Here is a 14,878-nt window from a genome sequence, read left to right as displayed (position 1 = left end):
TATGCAGCAAATTACACCATTATACCTTGGGTGATAGATTTTCCAACCTTCTTTGATTTTCCAAACTTTAGCAACTTTGTTTTATCAATTGAAACATGTTAAAACTCAAATTTAACTCAAAACCAAACTGCTACTCAAAATCACCTTTCCACCTCCCAAAATTGACTCAAAATGGGTGGTTTTGGAAGTGATTTTGTGCCTAAACCATTCTGACACTTTGTTAATCATTTCAACAGTTGTAATTCATCAAAATAGACTTTTTTGAACTCTAATTAGGCACAAAATAGAACTCCAACTCAGATTCACTTTGCAAGTTCCAAAAATGGCACAAATTTTGCATAATATGGGTTATTAGGTTTCAAATTTTGTGCTGATGTGATTCTATGCTATTTNGCAGTTTAAACAAGTCCTAAAGGTTGTTTTAAACTTGTTAGAACATTCAAATTGAAGCNAGACTCATGAATGTGCAAAATAGCATATTCAAACCTCTTTTTTGAGTGAAATTGNCAAGTAGAATGGTGAATCTACTAAACAGTTTGGTTTTGAACCCAATTAGAGTTCAAACAAGTTTAAATTGATGAATTAAAGTTGTTGATTACACCAACAAGTGTAGATTAGTATATTAGTATATTAGTATATTAAACAGATTAATTTAGTATATTAGTTCAAACTAGACTAATTAACTAAACAAGTGTATAATGAGATGCTTGATTAAGTTAACTTTTAACCCTCTTTCCAAGGTTTTCCAACTCCTAAGCAGTGTACTTTGATGTCCCATGAAGTTTAGCACAATTGGTTTAAGTGTAGGAGTTCATTTGCAAAAAGTCAACTCAAAAGTCAAATGTGTAGAATTTTGGCAAAAATGCTCTCACGCCCAGCTTTTCATTACTTTCCTACCTTGAATTCAAAACTAAGCACTTCAGCAACTTTGTTTTATTTGCTAAAACATCAACTCTTGATCTCCCATGTTAATCTGCTAGGTTTTAAAAACAAGCAAGGCTATATAGATTCTAGATACTACACTACAGATGTCAATGTTATTTGAGGGACCAAGTTTGCATCTTATTTGAAATAGATATCAGCATTTAATTTTTAGTTTATTTTAGAACTTTATATTCCTAACTAACAAGTATATTTTGGTCTCCTGTGTCAGAGTTGTTGCTTATCTTTCCCGTGTGCTGGAATATGCATTACTACTCTAGAAGGCCTTAACAAACAAGCTTTCCTAACTGAATTGGTATGATATTTACTGCTCTAGAAGCTCTAAAAGGTCTTCACAAGGTTCTTGGATCTTAAACAAACTTTCATTTTGATTGTTTACTTCATTGTTTATGATAGCTCAGTCCCTAATGAATGTTTACTAAGGAAGAAGGATCCATATTATTGATTCATTTGTCCTACTTTCATTGAAAACATGATAAATTGTCATTTTAGGCGAATCTCCTGCAAAAGGTGCTACTAAACCATTGGCAGCAGTATACTTTTAATCTAAAGTATCTATGCTAGACATCTTGGTTATCATTCACAACAGCTAATAGAATATTTTGAAATATTGAAATGATTGTTCTGTCATTTTAATGGAGCTATGATATCAAGATACCTTTGCTTTAATTCCAGTGGCAATATTTTCTTATTTAAATATATAAAGGAATATTATTACAGTACAAATTATTACAGTAAGGTGACTATTATATACTCATGATAGCTTCAATTCCTTTCACCTTTAGGAAACAGGACAAATTATTACAGTAAGGGCCACATCATACTTAGAGGAAGGTACTATGGAGATGCTGATATACTTGAAATGGCCAATAAAGCCTGGAATTTCGGACATTGAGTTGGTTGAAATGCTGATATACAGTTGAATTGGTTAAAATGGTTCGAATTTTATAAACTTGTTAGTGCATAGAAGAAGGGCAAGAAAGTGAAATGAGGCTGGAAAGAGGGAAGGAATGAAAAGAAAGGTAAGTGACTGTTTAGGAACATGGAAATGCACGGACTAACTGTTGGGACTAACATCTGTGTCTCTTGTCTTATAAGTCAACACTGATAATTGTAACTATCACAATTCCACTCCTACCTAATAAGTTCTTTCTATATATCAGTTTATTTATTTTCTTCTTTCTTATTCCTTTCAGATATCNATATCAGTTTATTTATTTTCTTCTTTCTTATTCCTTTCAGATATCTATCAAATTGATTATTTCTCAATAACTTTCAACTTATTCTATATATTTTCATATAAATTTCAAAACACATCTACACAGTGTGGGTAAAAAAATTTCATGCAGAAACGCCCAATTATTAAATGTGTGCTCCAAATGAAACTTCAAAAATTACGATACTTCACTACAAACTCAATAGGAAACAAATCCTGACCTGATGTTGTGGCAATTAAGCACTGCGAATCAGCCAACACCATTTCACTGCAACGACCTCGACACGCGAACCCCCAACAACCCCCACCCCTGTTGCAACACTCAGAAGGACCAAAACACTCACCCTAGCCGCAAATCAACCACCAACGAACCGTTGTCAGCGTCCGCAACAACAAGAGCTTCAAACCGGCTTAGGGCGACAATGGAAGAGTGCCACCCAGTAACGACCCGCTTCGAATAGAGAGTACAGTGGAAGAGCACCACCCAGCAACGAACCTCGATCATCGTCAACACCACCAAACTCGCACTGTCAAACCGCAGTGTCAAACCAGCTGACCGCCTCTAAGGTCACGACCCCAAGTAAAGGACTTCGACGAACAGGAGGGAGGGAACTCTTCTGTGAAATTTGGGAAATTTGAGAACGAATACTCAAATTTTCAACTTAAAGCATAGCAGACGTTACCGAAGGGCGAAAAGCCTCGGTATTTAATTTCACCAAAACATTACCGAAGACCTGTTGGCCGTCGGTAATAATCCTTCGGTAATACGCCTTTTACTGTAGTGAGAGATCAAATTGATTCATTTTAAAAAAATTAAATAAGTTTATTTTTAATTTTATGAGGAAAAAGATACAATAATAATACAAGGTTAAATAGGTTAGATATATAGCTTTCACAATATAGGTCTTCAAAGAAATGTATTGAAAAAGGTTTAAACTTATTCAAAGAAATGTCCACAATTCAGTGTTAATTTTGTCTCACAAAATTTCAAAAGAAGATGAATATGAGAAAAAAAAAAAAAGAAAAAAAGTGGTGGAACAGATGAAGAAGAATCACAAGTTGCCATCAAAACAAGTGAACACAATAAACTTAACAATACAAGAGCAGAGATTCAATATTAGTGCAAATTTCAAAATCCAATCAATAGAATTGTTCAAGGCACAAGTTTAAACTTCTCTCTTCATCTAGTCAATAATAGTAAGAAAGGCCAAATTACACAGCAAGAAATTGTGATAAAAAGAAGAAGAAAGAAAACAACATTATTCTAAATCGTAACACAATCTGTACACAGCCTAACAAACACCAGTGTAGCTGGAATGTGATAACAGCAAGCATCACAAATAAAACTAAAATCGAAATCATATGTCTTCCGGTAGTTGAAAACTCTGTGAACCAAAAATCTGGTGAGAGGTGTTCTGAACAAAGACAGCCAAACCACATTTGCTGCTGTTGAATCCTTCCCACAAGGGAAAATTTACTGTTCCTGATACTGTTTTCTTGTGAGAGATGTCTTTGACAGTGCAGAGTTTTTCAAGCTTTCTGACAACATAGTCGTTGGATAGAATACGTCCTTTGTTCTCCCCTCTTGGACAGTCAGTGACCAAACCACTTTCATATAATGCTACCATGACATTGGCGCCACTGCTGTCCACCTTAGTCCTCAATGCTCCTGTTACAGACACTTGCAATGAATCTGGTGCAGGCTTGGTAAAAGTTGCCTGATACAAAGGCAGTTTTGCTTTAAAATGAATGAATACAGAAAAAACAAAACTTTTTGCATACATATACATGCATGCACACAAATAATATTTTTGAAAAAAAGACCATATAATGGTAGTGTAAAATAGTTTTACACCACAAGTAATAGACATTTAGACACGACTTTTACTTGATTTTGGTTGGCATGTGTGACATGACATCATACTCATATGCCATGTCTAGAAAAAAGCAAATGTGTGCATCTTAGAGACTAGAATTTCACGTTGTTTTTGGTAGGTGATTTTAAGTTGTGTGTGAAATAGTTAGTGATGCTGATGGTTTCAAATTCTGCTTTGATCCAACACCTAATAAAATTTAGGTGATAAAAAGAACATGACAACTCTTCTTAATTTGCATTAGGTGAGCAAGCGACCTCCTACTTGGTGTAAGGTGGGATGATGCATCGTATTGAAAATCGCATGAAAACTTCGGTTTTGGATCTAATTGCAAATTTTATATCACTTTAGTGATAAATTTCTGGCACCTAATTGCAGAGACTTGGTGTGCAGAGTGTATTTAAAGGAATTAAAATTGCCAGAATTAAGGTTAAACAAATGAATGTTTGAAAATGATATTTTTAAAGTGTAAACAAGATATAATTAGGGGTTGTATACATTGAATCTATTATTTACCGCAAAAGAATATTTCTTTTGCTTGTAAGAATATATATATATATAAACTTGTAAGATAAAAAAAGAGAAAAAAAGTTTCCATACACTAAGACTATGAATAGATTCAAAGTAAACATATAAGGAAATTTATATAAAAGACTTCTTTATAAATGTTAAATACATTGATTTTAATTTTTTTTTTAAATTATTTCAATTTAACTTCATATTTCCAATAAATTATTATAAAATCTTAGAATATATATATATATATATATATATATATATATATATATATATATATATATATATATTTTATAGCATCTTATTATTGATTTCAAGTAATCTTTATCCCACATATAACCTTTTAACATGAAATTTGTTACAATCAATACACAAATTTTAATTAAGTTTTGCAAATAGGAGAAATCGATAAATTTATTTATATAATTTTTTCTATTCTTGCGGATTTGACATAACAGAGGGAATGAATCATACGTCAAAGAGGTTGCAAAACGGGAATTTAAAAAAAAGTGTAACCCCATCTAACCTGGAGGGTAGGAGCAGGAAATCTAGGAGCATTAGTGATGGTTTCAATAAGGGCATTCTCGTCATTTCCGATACAGTGGGCCTTGCCCTGGACCACAACCTGGGGCGTGAAGATGGTGTCAAGCCCAAGGGCCTCAACATAGGCCTTCTGCCGAACGGTCCACTGGCTCAACCCAAAGGGGTCCTTCCACCCCACGTAGTCCCAATAGTCCACGTGGAAGATCAGCACCACCACCGGCACCTCCAGCTCGAAGTCCCCCCTCCCCAGCCGCGACAGCACCAGCTCCGCCTCCGGCGACGTCGCACACCCCTGCGACGAGAACATCTCCACCACCACAGCCCCCTGGCCCCCGCCGCCGCCGCCGCGACTCGATTCCGAAGCTACGTCCGCCGTGCTAACTCGGCGCTCAGCGATGCCGTCGCCACGGTTGGAGCCCTTTCTGGTGAAGCAGGACCAGAGATGCGGCGCCATCGCGTGGAAATTAGCGGTGGCGTGCCAAAGGAGGGGATTGGTTGAATAACGAGGGAAGTGTTTACGGAGAAAATGAAGGGAGAATGACCGATCGACCGATCGATCGAGAGAGAAAAAAAAAATAGAGAACCAAAAGAGAAAGAATGGCGTGGTGTTAATAAGGGATGTTAGAAGAGCGAGATGGAGACGGGAAGTGGAGAACGTAAGGTGGCGAAGAACATGGGTCACTAAGAATATTAAAAATACTCTAATAAAATTCAAAATATTATGATAATAATACAAAAACCATTAAACTTTTTTTTAATATATATAAAAGGTGTTTTTCATTGAGTTTTAGAAATAAGAACAATGTAATAATTTGGAAATTATCGATTATAGATTTTTTCCCAAATTATTATTTTTTGTTAAAAACTTATTCAAGTAATAAATCACCTCCAACTTTATTTATTCCATTAACGTGGTTAATGATTCCTTCTGAATCATCATAATTACTATAAGATTCCTTCCCTTTCATTTTATTTTATTTTATTTAAAACAAGAAATTAGACCCAATTCAATTTCCAAAAACAAATTCTGACTTATGTTTTAATATAAGTACATTTGGTTAAATTCTTTTAAAGATAAATTTATTTTAATATACTAAGAAAATTAAATATTCTGTGTTTATGTTTATTTGGGTATAATTGTATTCCTTTTGGTTAGTTGACTTTACCAACTGACGAAGGTTTCGTTGTAGACACGGTTGTGTCGGTGAAATGCACGTTGGGTTGTCAGTGTTAGAAGGGTAAGTGAAGAAATAAAATAAAAAAGAATATGGTGGTAACAGGTGTTACAGATCACCAACATAACCAATCCAAGAATACAACGTAGGGCAAAGAAGAAAGAGAAAGAGATGACAAGGTTTGTAAGGAACAGAAAGTTGTCCCTTTTATGGTGGCTGGTGTGTGGGGACTATAATCTCCAATATTCAAGTCTCTTCCAACGTTTTCTTGTTCAATGTTCTTTCGAATAAAGGTCGAACTTATTTTAAGTACGTAAACAATGTTTAAAAATGACAGTTTCTTATTTTGTATATCATTAAATTAAACAGCGAAGAAAAAACAAAACATGTTTCCTTTACATGATAATGGATACAATTTCTTAGCACGGCTTTTGTATTATTTTCTAATTAAAGACTTATCTTTTTATCAATTTTTTATTTACATCTAAAGGAACCGTACGTATAAAGTTTTAAACCAAAAAATTATTATATATGAAACTTTCTTTATGTTTATTATTGTTTTTAAGGAGCCGAGCATATCTTCATATGATAAGTTTTACGAACTTTTCGACTTCTCAAATCTTTGATGCATTCTTCCTTTCGTCCTCTTTGTCTTTCATGGATGTGGTGTGCTTGCAAAAAATATTTTGACATCCAAAGTTACTTGGATGCATTAATGATTTAAATATAAGGGTGTTTTATCTTGCACCTCTAACATTTTCACTATGTACCTCTAATTTTTTAAAATACTCCTTATTAATAAGATGGTTATGCAGTAATTATTTGTTTATCGACAAATTCTATGTAACATTGAAAGCCTCCACTTCCATTTTTCTTAGAGTGGTTCTCCCTGCATCTCACTTGCTTCAATCCGCATCTCCTTTTATTTTTATATTTTCAATTGTAGCCTTGTCAGGAATATTTTGATTTTAAAAAAATGTCGACCCATTACCCATTCAATAATAAAAAAAAATGAGGCAACTTTTTCTTCTCCAGTGTGCCATATCTCACAAACCCTAGTTTTGAAAACACTACACTTCTATCTCCTCCCTTCTTTCCTTTTTGTTGTATTCCATATCTCACAACCTACACCCCTTTCTTTTTCTCCTCTCTTTTAGCAGTCCTTTCTTCCCTCCTTTTCACCATTTATTTTTTAGGTGTTCTCCCAGAGTGTTTCTCCCTCTTCCCCTACTCCTCTCTGGTTTGGTGGATGTCGGTGTGGTGGTGAGCTGTAGTTTTTTTTTTTTTTATCACCTAGTTCATATCAAGCTTAGCTTTGATATCGAGGTAGATTATGCAATTTCTTTAACTTGCTCATATAGTATACAATGCATGATGATGTTTTGGTTGTAGTGTAATAAAATGGTTTACCTGTTGTTAATATTGTATTTGTGGTTGATGTGTGGGTTGGGGATGATTGGTCTGTGGGTTGGGATGCTTGATCTAGGGTTGGGGGTGTTGGATCTGGGGGCTATGAGAGGGAGGCCTTAATAGCACTTGAAAGGCGCATTTGGAAGTGTGGTTGAGAGGGCTGTCATAGTTGGACTTGCAGGTGACGTTCGTCGCACTTGTAACGAGTTGCGGTTAATGTTGGCGTAGTTGGATGAGCCGCACTTGGAAGCATGGTTGATGAGCGTCGTATTTGGGAGGTGCGACTAGTTGTTGGCTGAAGTTGGAACTACGTTGAAGCTTTTATTTTGTTTGGTTTTATTTTTTTATTTTTTTTTTGTTTTTTTTGTTGGAACTGCATTGAAGCTTTGCTTTTGTTTGGTTTTCTTTTCGTTAACACATATAAAAAATCGTGATTAAACATCACATTAATCTGTCTAAGCCAACAAATTTTGTAGAACAAATAATATATATCATTAACATAATAAATCATCACAACAAAATTATGGCTAGTGACATTGCTGCTCACACACATGCTTTTTAAAATTCAAATTAAGTTACAAATCAATTTGAATTAAGATTTCATTGCAAAATGCTATAAATGAATATTTGTTATTTTTAACTACTAAATAAAGAAAAACAAAAAGCTGCATACTTTATCTAGTTTATACATGAATATAAAAAATAATTGGAACCTAATGCACAAAAAACTAATCAAGTTCCAAACAAATAATGCACTAAAAGGGAAATTCTCTCTCGCTCTCTCTCACATACACACACACACCATCTAAGTGGCTTAATATTGATTTACTGTACAAGTTTAATGCATGATATATGCTTTGATAATAGCATTTTATAGGTTTAATGTCACTTTAGGTCCTTATTTTCACCCAGAATCTCAAATAGGTCCCTTTGTTTTCTGGCGTCTCAATTAGGTCCTTATTTTTGTAAAATTGAATCAAATAGGGACTTTCCGTCACATTGAGATGACGCCGTTAAGAAGAGTGTTACATGACATGCTGACAGTGTCTTTTTAAATGATGTGGCATTAAAAACGTGTGTGAAGTGTATTTTTCTAATTTCGGAATTAAAAAATAGAGTGCAAAGAGAGAAAATATAATTTAAATAAGGGTAAAGTGGTCATTTCATTTCATAGAACACATGGAAAGGTCAAAAAGCACTGCCAACACCAAACATTGCTCCTGAAATGCCATCCTTCATCTTTGTCTTCTCCGATGACCAAATCACGCTTCCATGACAACCGGTAACTAAATCACGCTTCCATGGCAGTGATAATGGTCTAAAAACCGTTATTTTCATACTTAAATTTGATATCAAAACACACCCTTTATGGCTTAGAATGAGCTTAAAATCAAGTAAAACACTTAGTTGAGTCATGAGAGAGTCAAAATTTGGTTTTAGAGATATTATGCTTGTATTTACATTGTTTTGCAGGGTTTTGACGAGAATTGAAGAAGGAAGTAAATCAAGGTGGACTTGGACTCGTAAAAGATGAAGAAAAAGGATGAAAAGAAGAGTTAAAGAGACCACTGAGCGACAAAATGGACCGCTGAGCATCCAGGACGATTAGGGGCAAACCGCTCAGCGGCAAAACTGACCGCTAAGCGGTCCAACGACTGAAGGGGAAACCGTTGAGCGGTTTACTTAGGCGCCTGAGCGGTTGTCGGTTTTTATTAGCTCAGATTCTGTAATCTTTCTGTTATCATTTTGGCTTATATATAGCCCCAGTGCGTATCAAAACTCAATCTTTTGGCAGAGAGAAACGTCCAGAGCTGTTCCACACACCTTGAAGGAGGTTCCTTGGATGCTTAGGCTCCAATCTACCAAGCTTAGGGTTATTTCTTCCATTCTTTCATTATATTTCATCTAGATTCACCATGATTATGGTGAACTAAACCCTAGGTTGTTGGGGAACAAGGTAATCTTTTGAAACTCTCTTATATCAAATTTCTTATCTTCTTTATATGCTTGCATATGCTTATCTTTATCAATTGTTGGGTTTCTTACCTTTGCTTAATGCTTTTATCGTTTAACTCATTCGGTAAATGTTGTTTGTGTTTATTGATACGGGAACATACAGTAATGTCATGAACTGGGGGGAATTCCTTGATTATGCTAATATCGCCTAGGAATAGGGGTAGGACAATCAATTGTATTTTGCTTCTGTTTATCATGCATTATTAGTTACCAGGGGAGGCTAGGAATANCAAGCCGGTAATTAGTAATAGGCTCTTTTCGCGAAGGAATTGGGTTAAGGGTAGACCAAGAAAGTTTGCATGACAATATGATAAATAAGCGAATTAGATAAGAAAAGTAGATATAAGAGGGTGGATAAGATGAAATTGTAAACCCTAACAACTTGATTCATTCATAGTTTCTTTTAGCCAATTGATTCACTACATCTTGCATGTTTACTTTTGTCTTGCATACAAAACCCGAAATTAATTTCTTCTTAAGTCTTATGCGATTAGTTTACATGAAAGTTAAGGCCTAAGAGTCCTTTGGGAAACGATACTTGGACTTACCCAATTTATATTACTTGATAACAATATGGTACACTTGCCAAGGACTTAACAAGTTTTTGGCGCCATTGTCGGGGACTCGTGGTTTATCTTATCTAGTAGTGCAAACTGATTAAATTTGACTTGATTGTATATATTTTGCTTTTATCTTTTTATTTTATTTTTTTTTATTTTTTTTGTATAAAAGTGCTACTAGGGTTTGTGTTTCTTGTGCATGCAGCAGGAGACTAGACATACTAGGAGCAAGAAAAATACACAACCTCTTCTTGAAGGCTTAAGTGAGACAAGGGGAAGAAGGAGAGTCAGACACCTATCTAGGGATTTGTTTCCTTCTCTTGACAGATTATTATCACCTTCACCAGTTCGAAGAGCAGAGGAGATGGCTGAACAAACTCCTCCAAGACGCACTCTTGCAGACCAATCTAATGTTGTTGGCCCTTTCCATTTTAACAGCATAGCCATGCCTACGGATCAAACGACTAACATGGTAATGAATCCAGCGCTTACACACCTGGTGCAAAGCAACCAGTTTCACGGCTTGTCAAAGGAGAACCCATATGACCATTTGACAACGTTTAGTGAAATCTACAACACAGTGAAGATGGCAGGTGTATCAGACGAAAGAGTGAAGCTTAGCTTGTTCCCATTTTCATTGGGAGGCAATGCTAAGACGTAGCTTAATTCCTTTCCTAAAGGGACGTTTACTACATGGGAGACTATGACAAACAAGTTTGTCAATAAATATTTTCCACAGTCTAAAGTTACTCAGGAAAGATTGGAGATCTCATCATTCAAGCAAGGCATGGAAGAGACTCTAGGTCAAGCATGGGAAAGATTCAAAGGCCTACTCAGAAAGACACCAGTCCACGGGTTTGACAAGACAACCCTTGTTCTTGCTTACCTAGGTGGTCTGAACATGCAGTCTAAGATGATGTTGGATGCCTCAGCTGGAGGTGATATTAAACAGAAGACTGAAGATGAAGCCTATGACTTGATAGAGAGTATGGCAACTAATGAGCAAGAAACATTTAGTGAAAGGGGCACACCTACACAAAAGAGAGAAGTCTTGCACTTGCCTGCATATGATGCCATGCTAGCTCAAAATCATCTTTTGACTCAAAAGCTAGATACATTGACAAAGATCCTCTCAGAACTTCCAAAGGAGATTCGTAATGTCTCCCAAACACAACAGCTGTGTGATTTCTGTGGTGGTGACCATATCAATGATCAATGTGCTGTACCAGAGGAGATGAAGCAGGAAGCAAACTACATGGGGAATCAGTTCCAGTATAGGCAAGGGAACTTCAACCAAGGCAATCCTAGCCAAGGTTAGAAGAACCATCCGAGTATTGGTCAACAACAAAATAACCCATCAGGGGCAAACAGGAGGCTTTAGGCAGCACCAACCTTCACCTATGTGGCAGCAGGTTACTCATCTGATAGAGTTTGTCAAAGACCTAAATGATAGATTTGACAAATTCTTGAAGGTTTACGAGTCCAATCACGCAAGTGACTAAGCTAGTTTCAAATCACTGGAGATGCAAATTGGACAACTGTCAAAAAGGGTAGAAACCACTAAGAAGAACCAATTTAGGGCTAACACTAATGTTAACCCTAAAGAGGAATGCAAAGTTGTTGTCACAAGGAGTAAAAGAAAAGCTGAAAGGGAAGTTGTGGAGATTGGAAGCAGTGATGAGTGATACTGGTCTAAAAACCGTTATTTTCATGCTTAAATTTGATAGTAAAACACACCCTTTATGGCTTAGAATGAGTTTTAAATCAAGTAAAACACTTAGTTGTGTCTTGTGAGAGTCAAAAGTTGGTTTTAGAGATATCATGCTTGTTTTGCATTGTTTTGCAGGGTTTTTAGATGAAATAAAGATGGAAGTGAAGTAAGGTGGACTTAGACCCATGAAAGAAGGAGAAAAATGATGAAAAGAAGGGTCAAGCAAGCCGTTGAGCGCCAGAATGGTCCGCTGAGCGCTCAGAGCGATTAGAGGGAAACCGCTCAGCGGCAAAACTGACCGCTGAGCGGTCATAGCGGTACAAGGCAAACCGTTGAGCGGTGAATTTAGGTGCCTGGGCAGTTGTCTGTTTTTTTTTTAGCTAGATTATGTAAATCTTTCTGTAATCTATCTGTTATCTTTTTGGGCTTATATATAGCCCCAGTGCGAATTAGAAGGAGATTCTTTTGGCATAGAGAAACGTCTAGAGCTCTTCCATTCTGTCATATTTCATCTAGTTTCACTATGTTTATGGTGAACTAAACCCTTTGTTGTTGGGGAACAATGTAATCTTTTGAAACTCTCATATATTCAAATTCTTATTTATTTCATATGCTTGTTATATACTTGTTTATCGATTGTTGGGTTCTCATCTATGCTTAATGCTTTTATTGTTTAACTCATTCAGTAAAAGAAGTTTGTCTTTATCGATATGAGGATGTAAGGTAATGTCATGAACTGGTGGGAAATTCCTTGATTATGCCAATATCGCCTAGGGATAGGGGTAGGACGGTCAATTATAGTTGCTTCCGATTGCATTGCATTATTGGTTAATAGGGGAGGCTAGGGATAACAAGCCGATAATTAATAATAGGCTCTTTTCACCAAGGGATTGGGTTAAGGGTAAATAAGAAAGTTTGCATGGCAATTAGATAAATAAGTGAATTAAATAAGAAGAGTAGATATATGAGAGTGGATAAGATGAAATTGTAAACCCCAACAGCAATATTCATCCATAGTTTCTCAAAACCAATTGAATCAACTGCATTGCATATTTATTTCTGTTCTTTGCGTATAACCACCAAATTTATTCTTCTCTCAAGTCTTACAAGATTAGCTTACATGAAATTTAAGGCCTAAGAGTCCTTTGGGAAAATGATACTTGGACTTACCCCGTTTATATTACTTGATAACGATCTGGTACACTTGCTAGGGACTTAACAATGAGGAAGAGGAGAAAAGAGAAATCATTGAGATAAGCAGCAGTGAAGGTGAGGAAGAAGAGGAAGCAAGATTTAGTCACAATGGGCAGTATAGAGAAACTTATAACCAAGTGACTGTGGTGCCTTCAGTAATTCAACAGATTCTTGCAAGGATTAAATATTATCTTGGAGATATAGTAGATTTAGATGAAGATGAAGATGAGCAGGAATTTTAAATTCAACCTCCAAAGAAGAATTATCCGCCTAAGGTAAAAGGTCTAGGTTGTTTGACTCTTTCATGTGTTGTAAATGATTTTGATGTAGGAGGAGCAATGATAGACTCTGGATCTAGCATTAATATGATGCCCAAGCGTTTCTTGAGTAAAATTGGAGGGCTAACATTAAAACCGTCTAATCTTACTATGACGGTGGCAGATGGTTCCACTAAAAAGCCACTTGGTGTGGTGGAAAATGTGGTTGTGCGTGTGGAGCAGTTGGAATTTTTAGTGGACTTTATAGTCATGGGCATGGAAGACGAAGAAAGGATTCCAATGATTCTTGGAAGGCCTTTCATGGCTACTTCGAAGATGCTTATCAGTGGCCATGATGGAAGAATCATGATGAGAGACAAAGAGAATGTGCTCTTGCACACTGACTCTAAAGAAAACAATGTTAGAGTAAAGAAAAGAGTCAGACATAGAAAGTCCAGAAGAGAAACTGCATCAGATGATAGCACAACAGGTACCAATTCTAACAATTGTAATGTTTTACAAGTACCTAAAGAGGAGGAGGTTGATAAAGGAGAGACAATCCACTCTGAAGATACACCACTTCCATGAGGTTCACAGGTAAGATTCAAGAATCGGAAGTGGATTGTTAACAAGATCAAAGAAGATGGCAAGGTGGAGATCAGAAGACCATATACTAAAGCCATCAGAAGAGTGGATAGAAGGCAACTAATGAGTTGGGTAGATGAAGACCCCAACCGGGGATGGAAAAACTTGATTATATTTGATCTCACTTTGTGTAAAACATTTTTAGTTTTAGGTTTATTTGATTTTGGACATGTAACTTATTGGATTTTTAAACACTTTTGGGTAGCATCTATTGAGGGATGCTAAAAGTTTTATGTGTTTACTGAAGGATACAGGTAAGCACACCTATTGAAGGGTGTTGGAAGGATAAACACTTACTGATGAGTGCTAGGCAGGTTTGGGTCAGGCTCGTGATGTTAAACAAGCTCTACCTGGGAGGCAACCCAGTTGATTATATCTATTTTTAACTATGTGTTAAGTGCATTGCATGTTTGAATGTTGCATCTGAGAGGGGAAAGGCATATGATTGAAAACTTGAAGGTTGAAATTAAATGCTATAGGGTGAGATTGCTCAAAAGCAAGCAAAGAAGAAGAAGAGAAAATTATCGCACACCGCTGAGCGGTTGCGGCGTGTTTTAGGCTTGGGCTTTCTTAAAGCTGAGCGGTTTTTGAGGTTTTCACTTTCAAACTTCTTCTTTGCAGTCCACCTAAGCGATCTCCCTAAGCTCTAGCACTTCTCTTTCACTTTCAAGAGCTTTTTAGAGAGATTTCCCACTTTCCCACTTTCCACTTGTCAACACCCAATTTCGTCTGGGGAAATAAATAATAAAAATTAAATAATAAGAGAATAATAATTAATGGTGGGAAAGAAAAAAAAGGAAAAAGAAAATAATAAAATAA

The 14,878-nt window shown here is 36.0% G+C and overlaps 1 protein-coding gene across 1 annotated transcript; it reads right to left on the bottom strand.

Annotated features, from left to right (window-relative positions):
- Window positions 1-3,247: 3,247 nt before the first annotated feature.
- Window positions 3,248-5,757, bottom strand: LOC106755626. Its single transcript, XM_014637812.2, has 2 exons — window positions 5,075-5,757; window positions 3,248-3,876 (listed from the first exon to the last, which is right to left on the bottom strand). The coding sequence occupies exons 1-2, from the start codon at window positions 5,543-5,545 to the stop codon at window positions 3,517-3,519; spliced, it is 831 nt and encodes a 276-aa protein (XP_014493298.1). The 5' UTR covers window positions 5,546-5,757; the 3' UTR covers window positions 3,248-3,516.
- Window positions 5,758-14,878: the final 9,121 nt, after the last annotated feature.

The sequence above is a fragment of the Vigna radiata genome, chromosome 2 (genome assembly GCF_000741045.1).
Source record: "Vigna radiata var. radiata cultivar VC1973A chromosome 2, Vradiata_ver6, whole genome shotgun sequence".
Lineage (NCBI taxonomy): Eukaryota > Viridiplantae > Streptophyta > Magnoliopsida > Fabales > Fabaceae > Vigna > Vigna radiata.
Note: the sequence above shows the minus strand (reverse complement) of the source record. Positions and strands in the feature narration are given on the sequence as shown.

Coding starts and splice junctions, on each gene's coding strand:
- LOC106755626 (XM_014637812.2), bottom strand. CDS start 5,545: ATGGCGCCGCATCTCTGGTCCTGCTTCACCAGAAAGGGCTCCAACCGT. Junction 3,877..5,074: donor TTCCTGCTCCTACCCTCCAG/GTTAGATGGGGT, acceptor CCTTTGTATCAG/GCAACTTTTACCAAGCCTGC.